Source organism: Talpa occidentalis, unplaced genomic scaffold (genome assembly GCF_014898055.3).
Source record: "Talpa occidentalis isolate TD23 unplaced genomic scaffold, MPIMG_talOcc4v2.1 talOcc4.8, whole genome shotgun sequence".
Lineage (NCBI taxonomy): Eukaryota > Metazoa > Chordata > Mammalia > Eulipotyphla > Talpidae > Talpa > Talpa occidentalis.
The window spans coordinates 78,093,100-78,113,455 of NW_023605194.1; the positions used below are offsets into that span (position 1 = coordinate 78,093,100).

General features: G+C 42.8%; 1 protein-coding gene across 5 annotated transcripts in view; it reads right to left on the reverse strand.

Annotated features, from left to right (window-relative positions):
* The window catches only part of NR5A2 (nuclear receptor subfamily 5 group A member 2), a 124,093-nt gene that overhangs the window by 34,929 nt on the left and 68,808 nt on the right, over positions 1-20,356 (reverse strand). For all 5 annotated transcript variants that reach the window (XM_037498013.2, XM_037498008.1, XM_037498012.2 and 2 more), the window contains 2 exons: positions 16,351-16,470; positions 6,944-7,091 (listed from right to left, as the gene is read on the reverse strand). In XM_037498013.2, the coding sequence (XP_037353910.1) occupies positions 6,944-7,091; positions 16,351-16,470 (268 nt within the window). The remainder of the gene's footprint in view (positions 1-6,943; positions 7,092-16,350; positions 16,471-20,356) is intronic.

A 20,356-nucleotide genomic window follows, 5' to 3' on the forward strand; every position in this document is an offset into this window, starting at 1 on the left:
GCTTAAATTCTTCAGCTGAATGTCTCCACTCCCTACATTGCTTCATCTATTAGTATATAGACGGTGCTGTAGCATGCATGTAGTGTAGGTGCTCCTGAGCTGACAATGGATGGGTTTACACCCCGATCAACCCACTAAAAAATGCATTTACATGCTTTCCTTCAACCTGCTCTGACTGCTTATATGAGCCCACAGTTTCATCTCCAGATAACTGCTCCTCAGAAGCAGAAGACACAAGTGGCTGTTTTGTAGACTAGATAGGACTTGAAGGCACAAAACACAATATCCAAAAAGCTATGATGCAGGACACCGTAGAGTGCTGCTCGCGTCCCCTGTGGTCACCAGGCTGGGCTCCCCACCCCTGCCCAGCACCGGGAGAGGGTGGCTGGCCCAGGGAAAAGACCCAGATTCAAGATTCCAAGTACAGTTTCTTTTTCTTCTTCTTCTTCTTCTTCTTTTTTTTTTTTTAAAGATTTATTTATTTGTTTATACAAGCACTGGGTACAGTCAGAAGTACGAGAGGGTAAGAGAATTCACCAGAGCCAGAGCAGGGAACAGAACAAGCAGACTGACGAAATACACTGCTGAGGGGAGCAGCGGGCGTGGCAGGAGAGGTTTCTACTGAATGGATGTTGCTTTCACACCATTGTAAAGCCAATAGCCTCAGTCGAACCATTGTCATTTGGGGGATGACTGTATTTTTAAAAATACTGAATCATGATTAAGATGTCCCTCCCAAAGGATATTGTGCTCTAGCAGAAAAAACACGGACTGGCATTTGGGGCTGTTAGTTCAAGACCTAGCACTAAGCCTATGATTTTGGATCAATCACCTGTTTGTTTTCCTCAACTATAAAATTGAAGGGAGATATCTGTCAGGTACCTCCCCTCTGTAGGGGAGAAACTCAGTGATTTATCCACTTGAAGATATTTTATTATTAACACACTACTGATGGGAAGAATTCTGCTGCCGCCTTCTTGGCCCATTTTGGTATCTGACACTCATCACAATTTCAAATACAGGCCTGGCTTGTTTTATTGTGCTTCACTTTATTGCACCCCACAGGTATTGAGTTTTACAAATTGAAGGTTTGTGGCAAAAGGATTATGACTTGCCAAAGGCTCAGCTGATGGTTAGCATTTTTTCACAATACACTTTTAAAATTAAGGTATATAATTATTGTTAAAGATAATAACCTTTGCATACTTACTTGACTACAGTATCATGCAAACATAACCTTTATATGTACCAAGAAGCCAAAAGATTGGTATGATTGGTTTTACTTCAATATTCCCTTTATTATGGAGGTCTGGAATTGAACCTGTGGTGTCTCTGAGTTTTGTCTATAAAGTCCAAATACCTATCATCAGCAATTAATTACATTTATTACTCTATTTGCAAAAGAGGACATTTCCTTCCCACAGATAAAATCAATGATGCCAAATTCCCTTTGTAGCATTCATTTTCTAGCTTTCCTGTCTTCAAATTTTGGGCTTGTGTTTTTCAAAATAATTTTTCCAGTTCCTATGACATTTTTTTAACCTCAAAGTTGGAAGGAAAAACATTCTTTTGTTCATGAATGCAATATATATTTATTAAACGCCTGCTAGCTCAGGTGGTATAGTAGAAGTAAACCAGATATTCCTCTGTGTTGGTGGGCATGATCATGTATTAATTAGATAGATAAAAAGGCTTTTGCTTTGCTAAGGATATTACAACAGAGAGCCCCTGCCAGGTGTTAGTCTTGGATAGTATAAAATAGCCCACAGGCAAGGAGAAAAATGCTCTACTTTGCCTTAGAAATACACCCCAGTTTCTTCTTCTAAATGATGACTTTAAAGGAAGGTGTCATCCGTCCATTTGCAGGACATTTTCCAGTCTGAAGATCAAGTCTCACAAACAGTGCTTCCTTCTGGGCCATCTCGGCAATTACTTGGATGGCCATTTCTAAGTAAGATGATGCAAAGGAGCCATGTCTGACACCGAGGGGCTCCTGAGCCAACAGCTTTTCAGACGGCCTTGTCTTGAAGTATGACCCTTGCCCATCTCTGCTTCTCCACAGAGGCTAATCCAAGTGAGACATTCCCCAAGAAGGCCACACCTGCTCCCCCAGGAGTTTGCTTCCAGGAGAATGAATCTTCCCTGGGCTGTGATGATGTGACAAAACACCACATTAAAATTTGGAAATCTGGTGGGAAGCCAAGAGTTCCCATGATGAGTCAAGATACGATTTATTCATCCATCTTATTTAAGCAAGTTTCTGTCAATGTCAAGGGGTTAGTCACACTACATCCCTCAACTATCGAGTCAATGTGGGCTGATCGTCTTATGATCTTGCTTTTACTTGGAACAGACAGGCATCTTATCACCCGGCTTTAGCAGTTCATATTCTTTCTAATCTTTCTCTAAGCTAGTTTTCCCAAAGAGCTTATAAATGAGCAGCTCTCCTCAGAAACGGGAGAATGAAAATTGACAAGAGAAATAATTTAATTTTGAGGTGTTATCTGGTAGTTATTTAGAAAAACTAGTCTTAGAAAACTAATTGCACTGAGATAATACTTTTTGACCGAATTATCTCCTATTACACATCAAGCAATGTGCCAGAAACCTGGAATACAGAGAAAAAGAAAGGACAACTGAAACCCGACTGAGACTCGCTCTCGAGCCTTGAATTCTATTGCAAAGAAATACTAGGGCCTCCCCGGTGGCGCAGCGGTTGAGCGCTGGGTTGGGAAGCTGCCCGCAGCCTCTGCAGCGACGGTTCGATCCCCGGCTGCTCCCTGGCCACTGGAGGAGGGTCCCACATGGCGCGCAGACCTCTCCTGCCACCCGCTGCTCCCCTCAGCAGTGTGCTTCGGTCCTTCTGCCTGCTCTGCTCCCCGCTCTGGCTCTGGTGAATTCTCTCACCCTCCCGTGCTTCTGACTATACCCAGTGCATGTATAAACAAAAAACAAACAAACAAACAAATAAATAAATAAAACATGCCTCTACAAAAAAAAAAAAAAAAATACTTGCAGAGCAGAACAGAATCTCCTCCCCATATCAGTGGACTTAGCCTAAACTTAAAGAAACTTGAAGCACATAGTAGCTACTTTTCAGGCTGGGGAAATTCTCTTCAAAAGAAAAACAATCTTGCTTTCAGAAATACTGGCTGGCCAGAGAAGAGAATAATTTACAACAAATCAAGGGCATTCATTAGGAGGATTAGGATGCAATATGCTTCATGTACTTTCTCTTGCCACCTGGGATATGAGAGTGCGGGAGCGTCCAGCCATTAAGTCTCCAGGTAAGAAAAATCCAAAACCCAGAGAACATCTTAGCTGGCACACCCAGGTCACTTGTTGCTTGGAGCACTTAAGGTCCATTAATATTCCTGATGCACTTGCACATGTAATGAATGACATTAGTGAGGATGCTGCAGTTAAAAACCTGGTGACTGCTTCCCAGGTCAGCATTTGTTTTCAGGAGACATATTTGTGGGAGACCGACTTGTCTTTGAAACACACACGACGGTTACATTATTTGAGGATCGTGACCCTACACTTAATTCCTCCATGAGATATATTTCTGCATTGGTTGGTAACAGTTTCCTTTCATCTGTCACTTGGATTCTTTTTTAGAATATAGTTTATATTGTAGGAATATAAACCAATAAACATTAAAGATTTAATTGTGGCCTCTCTCGGGTCATCAGTTTTAACTGGTCAACTTAGAATATCTTCTTTTCTGCCAAGTTATCAATGGGTTCAAATTATGTTCTCTCCTAAGTAAAGCACCCTGTAACCTGTCGACTCTGTCCCATCGTGTGGCTTGCCTCATCTCAGTGCTAACCCCAAGGGGTATCAAGTCCACCCTGGACAGGGTTTCCAGCCTGTTCCTCTCCAGTCCACTCTGCATCGCTACCAGAAGGCAAATCAACTAAGTGCCCAGTTCCTCCTTCCTGAAACACCCTGCTGTGCTTCCGGTTGCCTCCTCTTGTTTACCACTGAATCCCCACGGCGCACATAGCTTTCTGCCGGACACAGAGTGTGCTTAGGATTTGCTGAGTGTCTCTGAGGCTTCCATGACCAGGCACTTGCTACCTCTTCAGCCACAAATGTGTTCCCACTCAAGCTATGTTGATCCAAGAGTAGTTCCTAAACTCACTTTGCACTGTCTTTCCCTCGTGACTTTGCATTGTTCCTTCAGCTTGCAATGCTGCACCTGCTCGGGCTCACACTCCACTGTCTCCAAAACTATCCAAAAACACTTTCATCTCTCACCAGCAATCAGGGATCCTGCTGCAAACTTCTCTTAATACGGCCTCTAACCCTGGATCAGCCCAAAAAATCCTCCATCTTTTCCATGGTCAGATTGGCTTAAGACTAGGCCAGGTTCAGAACATGCTGGATTTTAGACATCAGGGGTCTGAAGGCTCACAAGCACAGAGACAACAGACACTGGCTCAGGACCTGGGTCGGCTTCCAAGGGTGGTTGGAAGAAATGACCCCGGCCCATCTCAGGCAAAGCAGGTGTTTCTGGACTAGCTTGGGTACTTGCAGGTGAATTATCCACATACTCAATAAAGTCCCCTCTCCATAAGATTACTTGTTTTTAGTTATTAAATTGTATTTAGTTATTCTTTTCCATTCATAAATTAGAAACTCCCTCAAATTCATGGCCAGTAACATTTTTCCTGCTTCTTTAAAATAAACTCCTGGAGAACTGAGGCTACCAGATGGGAGAGGAGCAAACAAGGAACAAAGAGCCCAGTGGACTATAGTGGAAGACCACAGGGGCTTGGGTGGTGGGTGAGGTGTGGTGACAACACCCGAAAAGGGAGATCCTATACCTCTAAAACATGAGCAGTGTTGTAAACCAGCGTTATCTCAAAAGAAAAAGAAAAGTAAAGAAACTCTTGTTTCTTTACCCCTGATCCTGTTTACCTCTGATCAGAAAGTCATGCTTTCTTTTCTTTAAATGACAGGCATAGTTTTGAGGGGCTAGTTAGTCCCTGGTGCTGAGGCTCCAGTCAGCACACTCACTAAACAAGAGAGTGTGTGCCTGGGGTTTTGGTAAATATGACCTGAGTTTTCAGGAAGATAATTTGTGAGTTTCCAAGGTTGAAAGCCCAAGAGAATCCCACCCCACCCCCATAGTACTGGCAGAGAATATAAATATAACACTTCGAAAAATGATGAAGAAAAGATAAAAGAGGTGGGAAGTAAACATGGCTGGTGGTTAATGTCTAATGTTTTCGAATGTAATCCAGTTATTCAGCTAATTTAAAATACCACTGAAGAGAGATGAGCCTCTATAAATATTTTATCACCAAGATGCTGAAGATTCCTCACATATATATTGCTGCATTTTTTTTCCCAGTTACCTACTTATCAAATGTACTGGTTGCAAAGTCTAAGATCTTGCCATTAACCAGAATAATTTGTGAGATCACAGGAAACTGGCTCATGTTCTCCTCTTGATTTTCTAAAAACTGTTCTTGGGTAAAAGATGGAGACTGGCTTGAATAGGACTTTCCTATTTATTGTGATTAATACAGAAACCACACAGGACTCAGCCCTGGCACTGGAAACCTTTGAACACTACATCTATGAAATTCTGTTGTCTTTTTACATTTTCAGTAACATTTCTTTTTGCCCTGTTTATCACATTTTCCAAAATATGAAAATGCTCTTTTTATTTTAAATGTTGACTACATGTGAAAAATTAACTCTGGTTCTATTACTTCAAACTATCCCTTTATTAGCAACAGTTGTGTGGTGCTGTCAGGGAGAATTTTAAAACAAATGTACTAAATTTGGAGAGTAGACACATCTGTTTTACTTTGCAGTTTGTTTTATTTCTTAGGATATGAATTCACAACTATCTTACAACTGAGGACTAAAGAAAAAACATATGTTGGTAAATCTGATTTTTGCACTCTTTTCATTCAAGGGAAGTTGCCTCCCTCAGCTGTCTGCTAATAAGTAATAAATGGACTTGGCAAAAAGTTTATTTAAGTTGGCTTTATTAAGCCAACAAAATACAGAAATCAAGGATGGGACAGGCAGAAAAATCTGTTCCTTTGAAGTCAATAAAAATCCATCTCCTTAATCCTTTTTTTATTCCAAGCAGTGGTGATTTTTCTCAACTGACTCACTGAGAACCTTGATTTAGCTAATCTGTCTTGCTTAGTTATCTTTCTTCTCCAAAGCTTTCCTAAAGAAGCATCCTTTCCCCTGACAACGGCAATCTTTTATACTTGCAGAGTGGTGCATCTGCTTATAAGCACTTTCTACTTATTCCTGATAGAGTTAAGAAACAAGTTTTTAATTACTATCCATATTCTGCAGGAATAAAAGCAGCATCTGAAACAAAAGGCACACAGAAACAACCAACAGCAGAAAGACGGTTAAAAAATTGGAGACATGGGTCTTCCTTGCCATGACAGGAATTTTCAGGGCTCCAGTCTCACAGCTCCATTCCATTTCCCAGCCGAAGGGCATGAATCATGCAGAGTGACATATAGAAACATCTCTCATATTTGAAGATTTCATGACTTGAGAAGAGGGACATTATCGGGCCTCCCCAGTGGCGCAGTAGTTGAGCGCTGGGCTGCGAAGCTGCCCACAGCCTCTGCAGCGCCAGTTTGATCCCCGGCCACTGGCAAGGGTCCCACATGGCATGCAGACCTCTCCTGCCGCCCGCTGCTCCCCTCAGCAGTGTACTTCATTAGTCTGCCTGTTCTGTTCCCCGCTCTGGCTCTGGTGAATTCTCTCACCCTCCTGAGCTTCTGACTGTACCCAGTGCTTGTATAAACAAATAAATAAATCTTTAAAAAAAAAAAAAGAAGAGGGGCATTACCTTGATGGAACAAAAACACGCATTGAGTTCCCGACACTCATCATATGGCATCATTTAGTAACCTTTGGTCATATGTAGTATGAGAAAAGGATTCCTTACCTAAACTAAAGAGCACCAAGAATTTCAGACACACAAACTCTCGTTGATCAAACTGCAGAGAACGAAGCTTTGCCACTAACTCCTGCGCATGACTCATGAGATTGTTGAGGGTGGCCCCGGCTTGCGACGCTATTATGGAATAGTCCACCTGCAACACAGAACCATCAGAGTCAGAAATGTATATTTCACTTTGACCTTTAAGAATTGTGAGTGAAATCTGATACAATAGGCATTTATAATAGAGGGGACTCTCCCCATCAATGTACTTTGAGCTGCATTCTTATGAAATGTATTACAACTGTTTTGGAAAATCAAATCACTTTGATGATCTTTGTCGGGAGAACAGGTTTTAAATACCTAAAATTTAAAGGTATATCTCTACCCATCTGGCTGGCTGTCTATCTATTTTTCCTATTGTGAAAGTATTATCACATAATACTTGAAATCTTTAACTTTCATAAATGTTTAAGGACCAGTGCATTGTCCATAAAAGTGAATCCAGGGGGCCTCCCTGGTGGCACAAGGGGTTATGACACAGCACTATGAAGGCTCTCCGCAGCCACTGCAGCACGAGTTGGATACCCGGCCAGGTAGGTGGCCTACACGGTGCAGCAGACCTCTCCTGACTCGCCCGCTGCTCCCCTCAGCAGTGTATTTCAGTCAATTCACCTGTTCTGTTCCCCACTCTGTCTCTGGTGAATCCTCTCACAACCCACACCTTTGAGCTGTACCCCAGTTCTTGTATGCATAAATAAGTCTTTAAAAAAAGAGTGAATTCAAGACCCACAGCATTCTGTGCACTAAATATTAACTAGTATATGAGGAAAATGAAGGCAGAGATGTTTCTATTTTTATTAAGACTACATTTAAAGTAATCATTGTTCAAGATCGTGTGCCAGATGGATGACGAAAGAATCGACATTTACATCATTTAGTTTGATGATTCCCAAAAGGCAATGGCATATGACTACTATTTTCATATGATTATTAGCACTTTTCCCTCTAAAGATAGCTAGGAACTTATTCCTAAGCATAATTTCTGAATTTGGAAAGCAACAAAGGGCTATTTCCTCCTTTATTTAAAAAAAGGGGGAGTGGGGTGCTGTGATGCACTGATCTAGATTATTCATAGGGACATGAGAAGTTCAATTTATAATAATAAGTTAAGATGTTGGGATGGCTGTCAGTGACGGAACTGGCTTTGCTGCTGCAATTACAGCATAATGGGAAAGCCCGGGTGGTACCTGACGCCCCCATCCTTTCTTTACTGGAGAGCTCTCAGGCAACCAGATACTCTTTTAGGTGCATTTAATATTTGCAGCAACAGCAAATTTGTCTGGGAGGCAAGTCCTCATCTGCCACTCACCCGGAGCAGACTGTATTAAATTTTTATATTTATTGACATTTCATTACCATAATTGACTGCACTTGCTTCTCTAGGAGAAGGCACAGGGCTGCCTCCTAAGCAGGAGAACTAGTCCCTGGAGTGGAATTTGCAATTAAAAACAAGGCAGAATGGATTTTTTTTATTGTGTAAATATGATGAGTTGAATTTTCAGCTTTAACTAGAGAATACTGGGTGTATAGAAACCTTTTTCTAGAGTGAGAAAAATTATGAGTCAGTGGAAAGATGACCCCCAAAGGTGTCAATCAGTGTATGTAGAGTCAACTGCGCATGAAAAAGCCCCAGTTAATGCATCAGCCCTGGCACCAGACACAGCACTGTCCTACCTGCTTTGTCCATGTGCTGACAACTGTCCACTCTAAGAGTTCCTTGGGTTTCTGTTTCAGAACTTGCAAAAGAAAGGACACGCTCACAGGCAACCTGAATGCTGAGCTGGAGGCCCGACAGGACAGGGCGACCCCTGTGCACAGTGTGATGCTTTATTAAGCAAAGGCATAGACCAAAGATGTCTCAACTCTCATTCACCCGTTCTCCGAACACTGTTCTACTCCAAGGAAGTTCTTACTTAAAAGTGGTGCCTAACCTCTTTGAAAACTTTACCTGGTCAAGCTACTACAGACACTAATAATATAAATCCTGCAGAGACAAAGGGGATAGATGAGTGAATGACAACAAGGAGGTCCAGTGGAGCCACAGGAGAGAGAACTGGGGCAGGATGGCAGGAGATCTGGACAGGATGGCAGGAGATCTGGACCATCTCTTCCATGACAAATGAAGAGCTTAGGGCAAGCCCTATAGTCTCCATCCTTATTGCCCTCACTTTTTTTTAAAGATTTATTTTTATTTATGCATATAAGAACTGGGGTCTAGCCCAGAAGTGTGGGGGTAAAAGGATTCACCAGAGACAAAGTGGGGAGCAGAACAGGCAGATCTACTGAAATACACTGCTGAGGGGAGCATGGAGCGAGACAGGAGAGGTCTGCTGCGCCATGTGGGCCAACTCCCTGTCCGGAGAACGAACTCGTGCTGCAGTGGCTGGTGACAGCTTGATAGCGCTAGACTTAAACTCTGCACCACCAGGGAGGCTGTTATTGTCCTCTCTTTTAAATGAGGCAGTCAAGCTAGATGAGAGATAATAAGGTGTCTCCGACTTCTGTGATGATGGGGGGGAGGGGAATAGATGGGACAACACTACTAATTTAAGCTTGGGATTAATGGCTGAATGTGCTGTAGCTGGAGAACAATTGTACACAGCACACTTCAATTGAATCCCTAGGTAAACCCTAAACCAGTAAGGTGTGCTGGAATAAATCAAAACTGGGTTGGTATTAAACTTTTTGAGTATTAAGATAGGGTTTTCATTAAAATCTTATGTGTGCAGTTCTACAGGTGTGTAATAGGTCAACTCCTAGCAATTTATTCTTGAAAACAACAGGCTAGAATGAAAAGGAAATGAATTGTTCCATAGGATTCTATATTTAGTGAGAGACCGTTAGTGAGATGAACTTGAGGAAATCAATTGGCATACCAACAACTTTATAGCTATACATTTATTTACATGCTAATTTGAAAGCTCAAACATGCTTATTAAGTGGGGATTCCGATAACATTTCTTTCAAGGATAATTTATCAAATTGCACGACTCTGTGGGAGGATAGGTGATTTATTTCTAAAACAGCACACAGATCTGCAACTTCCTTCCATTTTATTACAAACATAATTATATTTTCATTGTTGAATGCAGAGTTTGTACTCATTTCAGGAGCAGCTGGCCTTGTCTTTTATGTACTTAGTAAAATTAATTTATTGCTCTTTTACATGCAATCTTTGTGCCATTAAATTCAAGGGAGATATTGAAGAAAGACTATAAGCTGATGTCCCCTTTGGATAAATTTCACTCATCATGAAGATAGAAACAGTTTTAGCTAAATTGCTTTTAGTTCTATTAGCTGAAATTTTTGATGACTTGTATATTGTAAGATGCCTGTCATTTTAATACGATCCACAATAATAGAAGATAATGAATAAGTTGCCTGTAGACCTTTCCCTTAGGATGATGTTACAGTGGCTGTTAATTAGCTACAATATGCAAATCCTAAAAGCCATCCACTTCAAAGTACTCTGTTGTTATTTTATTTATATAGATATAAAGATTTTGTATATGAGTATTTTTAAGATACTCAATAGAAATGATTTGTCATAATTACAAGATGCTAAATATATAGAATTGATTTGACAATGCTTACTATAAATGATGAACCCTTTCCTTTTTGTTTAGCAATGGTATTTAATGTCTACTTAGATGCCTGGCTAAAAGACGTAATTGAAACATCACAGCTAACTTTAGTGTTAAGTAAGAAATTTGGTGGGAAACACTGAATCCTCACTTTCATGCAAACCACTGGTGTCTTGGGCTATGCTTTCCTGGGGAACTATTTCAAATTCATTCAGATTCTGAATGAACCATACCAGGACCGGACTCTGCAAACATTGACTGAGCAACACAAGGTGCCAGCACCATGCTAGGCACTGGGCTTGCACTGTTGCTGTTTTGTCCAGCTGTCCTCTCTCTTCAAGTGCTGGAGAGAGAATCCCATGGGAATCCCCTCACTTTTTAAAAATTCAGTCTAGTCTTTTTCTTCCTATCTTTTGTATTAAATTCAGCACATTTACCACAAGTTGCACCCAATAGGAAAAACTCAGAACCTGGGGCCGTGGGACACCTGGAGCCTTTCATGCCAGGGTTGTCCAGCAGGGCAGGTAGAGAGCACTATGTGGCCCCTGTATGGGGGCACAAAAATGCTGTCTGGGGTCCCCTTTGTGTCAGAACTCTGACCCTAGTATTGGGGGCCGCAGCACATCTAATACTACCATTTACTAATCTTAGTATTCTCGGCATAAACTTTTTTGAGGTCATCACAGGGCAGGAGAACATTCTAGAAGAAAAACTGGAAATTTATAATGAACAATTTGGAGTCTCAGATCTCTTCGGTCCAAGAATGAAAAAGGTGACTGGGGGTACAGTTCAAGTTTTACCCAGCAATTCCTTGCCCTGCTCTCCTAACCCTGGGAGGATGTTTAAGCCTCCACCCGCAAATGTGAGTTTGATCAAATAGCCTGTCTTCAGGACTAAGGCACGTTTTCCTAGAAGCCGTGTTGCTACATTCTGCTGATTCCCTTCCCACTTCCTCCTGACCTTCCTCACGTCTGTCTGAGTCTGCAACACGGATTCCCCTGGGAAGGTGTGAAACCCACACAAAGGTCAGTCGTCCAGGCCATTCATGAGTGAATAACACCTCTTATCACCACCAAGCACCGGACTGGGCTTAGTTTGCCCCTCTCACATCTTTGATTTCCACTCATTTACCAGCCCTTCGGACACATTTTAAAACTAAATGAATAAAGTTATTCCTCTCCTAAAGGTGAGGGCTAAGCTTCCTTAGGGGAATTTTGCATGTTTTTTTGAAGTAATGCCATTTAATTTTTTCCCCAAGATAGCAACATCAGGATTTGATATAGTGCATCTCAGAACAAACTTTAATCATTGTTTCAAAGTTCACAGTCTGTACTAATTCATTGCAGTAGGTTAGTATGTCTCTGTGGCAGAGGAATTATTTATTTAGAAAAGCTAGAAAAACTGTCATTTAAGCCATATTTTCTCCAAAGACCAGAGAAGAATGATAACATTAAAGTTGCTTCTGGATAATTTAAATTTCCTTTTGTGGCATGTTCAGAAGGCCATACCAAAACCAAAAGAACAATATTGGTGTATGTAGGCTCAATAAAAGAGAAATGAATTTTTTTTTTTGGAAGTTCTGCAGAACCTGTATTGCACTAAAATTGCAACCAGAGACCAACATGAAGGTGCAGCCACAGCACCTGTGATGTGCACAGAAAGGCAGGACAGAGACTGATCAGAACGCAAACCTGAACACCAGGCTGCCCACATTGGGGTGCTCCAGTGCTCCTTGGTTGAGCTTGACCTTGAGTCATTTACTTTGCCTCTTTGCTTCTGTTCCTCATTTTCACAATGGAGATAACACAGCAGTGATGGCAATTAACAACAGTTCCTTCTCCATAGGGCTCCATAAATGTCAGCTTAGCTCAAATGACTTCTCATTTTCATTTCAGCACCTTACACAGGTCTAGTTCCTGGAATTCCTATTGCCACTCTCTGAGGTAGATTCCATTCTATTCCCCACTGCCAGATGAGGGGACCCAAGTTTGAAAGGTAAAAGGACTTGTTCAAAAACAACACAGCTAGTAAGTTCTAGAATGGAGACTCTGAAGTGCAAGGTCAACCCAACCCAGGACCACTTGTAGACCAAAGGGAATGAGCAGTCTGCGCTAATAATGAAAATAGACTCTGCCTTGCTTGCTTGTTACTATAAACATAACAAAGAGAGGTGCTCAGCTTCTGCTTTCTTCCACACTTCTGTGACTTTTCCTCTGTTTAAAAATCACATCTCCAGGGCCTCCCCGGTGGCGCAGCGGTTGAGTGCTGGGTTGCAAGGCTGCCCTCAGCCTCTGCGGCGCCGGTTCAATCCCCGGCTGCTCCCCGGCCTCCAGAGGAGGGTCCCGCATGGCGCGCAGACCTCTCCTGCGGCCCGCTGCTCCCCTCAGCAGTGTACTTCGGTCCTTCTGCCTGCTCTGCTCCCCGCTCTGGCTCTGGTGAATTCTCACACCCTCCCGCGCTTCTGACTATACCCAGTGCTTGTATAAATAAATAAATATTTAAAAAAAAAATCACATCTCCAGATTATTGCTCCTGTCTTCCACTTCATATATTCTTTCTTCCCTTTCATCACTCTTTTAACTATCTTCAACTTGATGTACACCAAATAATTTATTATTGTTGCTGTTTTAGCAAAAACCTAGGTTTCCCCACTCTAGCAATTATGGAAGTACTTCCCATTCTAAGAAAATTATACTGAACATTTTCATGTGTCTCCCTCGGTGGCTGGGGAGGGAGTAATGTCTACTCAGCCAACAGGTGACTTGTGAACAGGCTAGACAGACATTTGAACATCTTTGAGAATAGCTTTGTTCTCTCAGCCCCAAGATAGGAAGTTGGAAGTTATGAGGGGACAGGGTGAGATATGGAAAGCTGAGGATGAATGTTCTGAGTCTTGACTCCAAGTTAATTAGTTTCAATTAAGCAATTAGTCTCAAGATATGAATGACTGCTCTAACCTAATAAAATCAGTTGATATTTGTTATGTGCCTAACACAGTCAGCGTGAACTCGGTGCTGTGGAGACACGAAAGAAGCATGTATAGTGAAAATCAAAATCAACAAAAAACTATGAACCAGAGACACTCTATGGGGGGTAGAGGACGGGAGGGGAGGGATTGGGGTCAAAATAAGGGGGTTGCAGTTGTATGGGGAATATAAAAATAAAATTTATTATGAAAAAAAAAAGAAGCATGTATAGGACCTTGACTGAACTATGTTACTCTTCTGTTAGGAAGGTCATGGGCTTTGGAAAAGTCGTCCTTTATAGCACTTTTTTTGCTTTAATCTCGAGAAATTCCAGGAAGCCTCGAGATATAGTCAAATATTTTGTCTAGCCTATTCACAAAAACAAATAAAAGATTTGTTCCATAATTTCCACAAATAAAAATGTCCAATTATAATTAATTAACATTAGGGTATTCCCTTATAGTAGATGGAAAAGAATAGGGGAGATTGATAGAAATGTAGGACTAGGAGCTGGTAGAGTCTGGGCTACAGAAAGCCTTAAGAAAAAGACCAGTGAGCCCTCCATGAGGAAGCTCTCTGTTCACTAATGACATCAAAATGAAAAGGAGTGTGGGCCTCCCTGGCATAGGGATTAAGTCTCAGCGCTATCATCGCTAAGGCCTGAGTTCTCTCCCGGCCAGGGAGCTGACCCATATGGCGCAGCAGACCTCTCCTGTCTCCCCTGCTGCTCCCCTCAGCAGTGTTTTCAGTGGATCTGCCTGTTCTGCTCCCTACTCTGACTTTGGGAGTCCTCTCACCCCTCACACCTCTGGCCTACACCCCAGTTCTTGTATGCGTAAATAAAAATATAAATCTAAAAAAAAATGAAAAGAAGTGGTAACTGATACTACAGGCTGTAAACATCATCTATTCTTTGACGTTTCTTACTTTTAAAAATGAGAGGCAAGAAACATACTTCCTCTGTGATTTACCTGGCAATTACCTTGACCTAGGGCACCACCTAAGACAAAACGAAATATGAAATGAGTATTTCTGAAAAGCAGGGATGAAATACTTTGAAAAAGTATTTTTTGGAAACTCGTAAGAAAAACTCGTAAGCATATTTTGGAAACTCGTAAGAAAATGGAATCAAGTTAATTTGTGGACTGTCTTGTTCTTTAATGCGGCGCCGCACTGGGCAGATTGGTGGTGATGGCGGGGGTGGCTGAGACATCCCAGTGATGAGACTCTAGAAATGGGTCTATTTCCTCTGAAGATTGGGGTCACAGGATGAAAATGATCAACAGAAATATCAAAGTGCAGGAAGTCAAGTCTCTTGAGATTTTATTTTCTCATCTAGGAAGGTTTTTTTCAAGAAAGGTGCAAAAAGCAGGGACCTGCCAGTGATGGAGATGGTCAGATTGATCCAGCTGCAAAAACACTGAAATAGTGCTTGCCTTTAATTTGACTGGGAAAATGTGATTTATTAATAATAAGGCAAATGGTGTGGAGACAGCCTTCCCTTTCAGATATGCACCACAGTGGTTTCACAGCACATAAACATTTATGGCTGGATGTAAAAGATCATGGTGCCCAAGTCCCGGCATACCGCCGTGTCCCGAGCGCGGCAGTGACGCCTCATAGGAACCACCCGATGCACTAAGAGATTCACTGTCGTCCACGCATTTATTTTAATAACACATCAGCCACAGGAGGGAAGTTAAGAAATCCTGTCACGTTGGATTTAGGTCTATCAAGTACTTTCTCTCTCTCCGGATACCCACAGTTCTGTAGAGCCTTTTAAGTCTTTGCTCAAATGTCACCATCTCAATAAGTCCAAATCAACCCATCTGTTTAAGGCAGCAGCCCACTGGTCCCACTACAATGTACACTTATGTGTGTTAATTCCCTTTACGGAGCAGAACAGATAGATTGACTGAAATACACTGCTGAAGGGAGCAGCAGGCAAGACAGGAGAGGTCTGCTGTGCCATGTAGGTCAGCTCCCTGGCTGGGGATCGAACTTATGCTGCAGTGGCTGCGGATAGCTTCATAGTGCTGAGACTTAACCCCCTGCTCCATCAGGGAGTCCCTACAACAGGTTTTTTTAATTAGGATTATTCCCTACAGCCAGCTTTTCTCTGCTATGACATTAAACTCCACGAGGGCGGGAGTCTTTTTCCATTTTGTTCCCTAAGAGTAACTGGCATGCTGTAGGATACTCAATAATTACTTGTTAACTAAACAAACACCTATTTAGAAAGGAGTAGACTCTAGTATCAGTTTCTCTCTCTCTCTCTCTCTTTTGAACGATAAATGGCTTTGGAAAGTTGACTCTCCCGTCCCTTCTCACTCACTTGCCTTCATGCCTAATATTTTGATCGTTTGTGATACTCAGATCTGCCCCATCTACTAATGATTCCAAAATGAAGGGTAATTTGTAAGATTATCATTTATAAGATTCCGTCATTTGTAAGATTCTCTAATAGCTGATAATAAGTGTTGTAGATTAATGCAGAAGCTTGAGGAAAAAAACCTTGAGCTCTAATTCTTGATTTTGATCTAGCGACTGTTTTGCCTCTTCCATGCTCAACTTTCAGGCTGAGAGCGGCAGAATGCCTGTGATTATGTTTGCTTTTACAAGTTTAGCTGTAATCATTGGCTTAGGAACAGAGTGACCAAATCAGCTTCTCTAAATTATTGGCAGCCGATTTCTCCCTTTCAAAGGACAAGAGTGCTTCTGAGCTAGTTAAATTCCTGCCATTCTGAACATGCTTAATAAAAAGACTTTTTTTTTTTTTCTTTTTGGTCTCCACACTCACTTGTTGCCCAGTAACCAGGAAGATGGAGCCTTCCTTCCCATGTACCACTTGTCGGTAAATGTGGTCGAGAATTAAGAGCTCACTCCAGCAATTCTGAAGCAGCTTCATTTGGTCATCAACCTGTAAAAGAAATAGAAAACAATGACCCTGTTGGTCACTACTTGTTTTGTTTTTGCTCGATTTTTCACATAAGGCAACTCACTCTATGTAAGGAAGTCTCCGTCAAGGTCACCCAGCACAGACACTCAGAATTCACATCACTGCTCCTGAAAACCTTTCTTTTCATTTGGACAATACTTCTTAGGTCACATAGACATACTTAGGTTAAGTATTTATAATCAATGAGCGGTTAGGAAGAGGCACTCTGTGCGATGGGTCTGTCTACCGTTAGTAGAGTTGGTGGGGTTTAATTTTGGAAGATACAGATGCCTCTGGCTGGCCCCAGTAGACGCCATTAGAATGACCCCAAATGAGCCTGTGCATTTGTAACCAGAGGTTAGTGCCTTGAACTGAAGCTGAAATAGTATGCAGACAGAGCAAGCTGCCAAGAAGAGAGGGCTGATGCAGACAATTAGGAGGACATCTGGAGTTAGAGGCCCACTGCCATAGCTTGTCATAGATGTCAAACTCGATGCTAATTTGTACTAAATTCTGAAGGGGAACAACCCCCAAGCATGGTCTTGATGCTGAATTACCATGGTCTTGATGCTGTGCTGTATGGTCGGACAATTTCCCACAAACTCAGGAAACTTCAGTTTTCTTATCTGAGAAGGTCAGAAACAGGCCCTCCCTCAGGGGTAGATTCTGAGGGTGAGAAGTGCTGAGCCTCACTCAGGGGGCACTGTAGCCGTGCTCCCTATTCCCCTGGAACCCCCTTCCAAACACACCGAGACACAGCTACTTCACCCACAGTCTGCATGTTTAGTCTAAATGTGGAGATACCGTTCCACCCCTCTGGCTACTCATCACCGTTCACTCGTCCCTCTGCATACCAGTCAAAACCTTACTGTATCCAAATGCAGCAACTGTGTTTGGACACATACACTATGCATTTTTGAAAGTAATACCTGATATGTTTCTCCAGCTTTTTTTAAATTTTTTTTGTATAGAGGCATGTTATTTATTTATTTGTTTGTTTGTTTGTTTGTTTATACATGCACTGGGTACAGTCAGAAGCGCGGGAGGGTGAGAGAATTCACCAGAGCCAGAGCGGGGAGCAGAGCAGGCAGAAGGACCGAAGCACACTGCTGAGGGGAGCAGTGGGCGGCAGGAGAGGTCTGCGCGCCATGTGGGACCCTCCTCCGGTGGCCGGGGAGCAGGTGGCCGGGGAGCAGCCGGGGATCGAATCGGCGCCGCAGAGGCCTCGGGCAGTTTCGCAACCCAGCGCTCAACCGCTGCGCCACCGGGGTGTTTCTCCAGTTTTTAAAAGTTTTTGCATAGTGTTTTGGATTTGAGTCACAGGACATGCCATTGAGGTTAGCAGAACTGGTATTACTTGCCACGTACAAGTAAGAAAATAGGGTCTTGGACTTCCCTGGTGGCGCAAGGGTTTGAGCACAGTGCTGTGGAGCTGTCCACAGCCTCTGCAGCGCGAGTTCAATCCCCAGCCAGGGAGCTACCCACATGGCACAGCAGCTCTCCTGTCTCACCAGCTGCTCCCCTCAGCAGTGTACTTCGGTCTATCTCCCTGTTCTGCTCCCCACTCTGTCTCTGGTGAATCCTCTCACCCCCACACCTCTGGCCTGTACCCCAGTTCTTGTATGCATAAATAAATAAATCTTTAAAAAAATAGGGTCTCAGAGAGATGAAGTTGTGCACCTTTTCAAGGATTCCCTTTTCCTCTGTTCTGCTTTGGACTGTTTCCAAATGACATCCAGAGGTGCTAGAATTTTCTAAACCAAATGAGTTTAACTCATTTTTTAAAAAAGTTTATTTATTTATTTATTTTTAAGGATTTATTTATTTATTTATACAAGCATTGGGTACAGTCAGAAGCACGGGAGGGTGAGAGAATTCACCAGAGCCAGAGCAGGGAGTAGAACAGGCAGAATGATGAAGTACACTGCTGAGGGGAGCAGTGGGCAGCAGGAGAGGTCTGCGTGCCATGTGGGACCCCTTGCCTGGCAGCTGGGGATCGAACCAGTGCTGCAGAGGCTGTGGGCAGCTTCGCAACCCAGCGCTCAACCACTGTGCCACCGGGGAGGCCCTAAAGATTCATTTTTAAGCAGATGTTCAGTAGGACCTTGGGTAGTTGGATGATTCTCAGGAAATTTCCTCTATTAGTGATTCAAGCTTGTGACTAACTTGATTTCCAAGCATCCAGGACAGTGAATATGATCAAGAGCGCACTGAATGGAGTCAAAACTCACTCAGAACTCGGTCCTGTGCTTTCTAACTAAAAATGCTTGCAATTCTCTAAACCTTGTTTTCTCACCTAAGAACTGTAAAATAGGTTTTTGTTTTTTTTTTTAAAGATTTATTTATTTATTTATACAAGCACTGGGTACAGTCAGAAGTGCCGGAGGGTGAGAGAATTCACTAAAGCCAGAGCAGGGAACAGAACAGGAAGATTGACGAAATACACTGCTGAGGGGAGCAGCGGGTGTGGCAGGAGAGGTCCGCGCACCATGTGGGACCCTCGCTGGCAGCCAGGGATCGAACTGGCGCTGCAGAGGCTGCAGGCAGCTTCTCAGCCCAGCACTCAACTGCTGCGCCACCGGGGAGGCCCTAAAATAGGTTTTGTTTGGAGGATGAAATAAGAGCGGTTGGGAAATCCCTTTTATAAAGGAATTCACATCCACAGTGAAGAAAGAGCAATAAACAAAAGACTCCCAACTGGTAGACCATGTTGATTCTGTTCAGGAAGAGAAGTTTTGTAGAGATTGAAGCCACAGTCAGGCTCATGGATCAGAAGAGGCATCTCCAAACATCTCCGCCAGAAATATTTCCAATCAGTGAGTCTGACCAAAAGAATCTCACTCATTAAGTAAATAGGTATTTTTTTTTTAAGATTTATTTATTTATACATACAAGAACTGGGATATAGGCCAGAGGTGTCGGGGGTATGGGGGTGGGGTGGTGAGAGGATTCACCAGAGACAGAATGGGGAACAGAACTGGCAGACTGACTGATATACACTGCTGAGGGGAGCAGCAGGCAAGATAGGAGAGGTCTGCTACACCATATGGGTTGCTCCCTGGTGGGCTGGGGATCAAACTCGTGCTGCAGAAGCTTCATATTGCTTCATAGTGTGGTGCTTAACCCCTTGAGCCACCAGGGAGGTCCTAAACAGGGCCAGATTTTTGAGATCTGATTATCTGGTGGGTTTCAGTAGCAGACCTGGCATAATGAGGCAATCCTTGCCTTGTGGAAATGACTCCCATGGGGGACAAAGCTCACTGCTTAGTGGGGCAGTGACAGTGGGAGCCCAGCTCTCCAGAGTGATGTGTAGTAGGACAAACCAGGCTGTGAGCAGAAGCAGAAGCTCCACCTCAAATCTGTGCGAACACTGTGTAGGCACATACGTGTTACAGCCCGGAGCCCATTCCAGGAACTGCCTGTCTCACAGGCTGGGGTGATTTCAAAACAAAGTGCACTTTGCTCTACTGGGTTTTATTAGATTCTCATTCCAGCAAATACACTATCAGCCTCTTACTTCAAATTTATCAGTTTATGATGGCAATTTGGTTCCAATGTACTTTTTTGCCTATGATGTGACGCTGGAGTCATGCATTCAGTGCTCTTTTCAGGAAGCCCCAAATTCCATACTTTAAGATCATCCCCCCAGAAACAACTCCCATCCAATTTAATGTGGCAGAAATATCAAGATCTGGGGTGGGGGTGGTAGGACGGGCGGATATTCCTCAAAATTCATGTGTAGGTTTCTGGAGGGAATTCTGACTTTAAAACATTTATTGACATAGCACCTATTTTGCAGGTGGAAAATGAAAAGTTATGAGACCATTGCCTGCTGGCCACTTGGAAAGGAGAAAGGTGAGTGAAAATG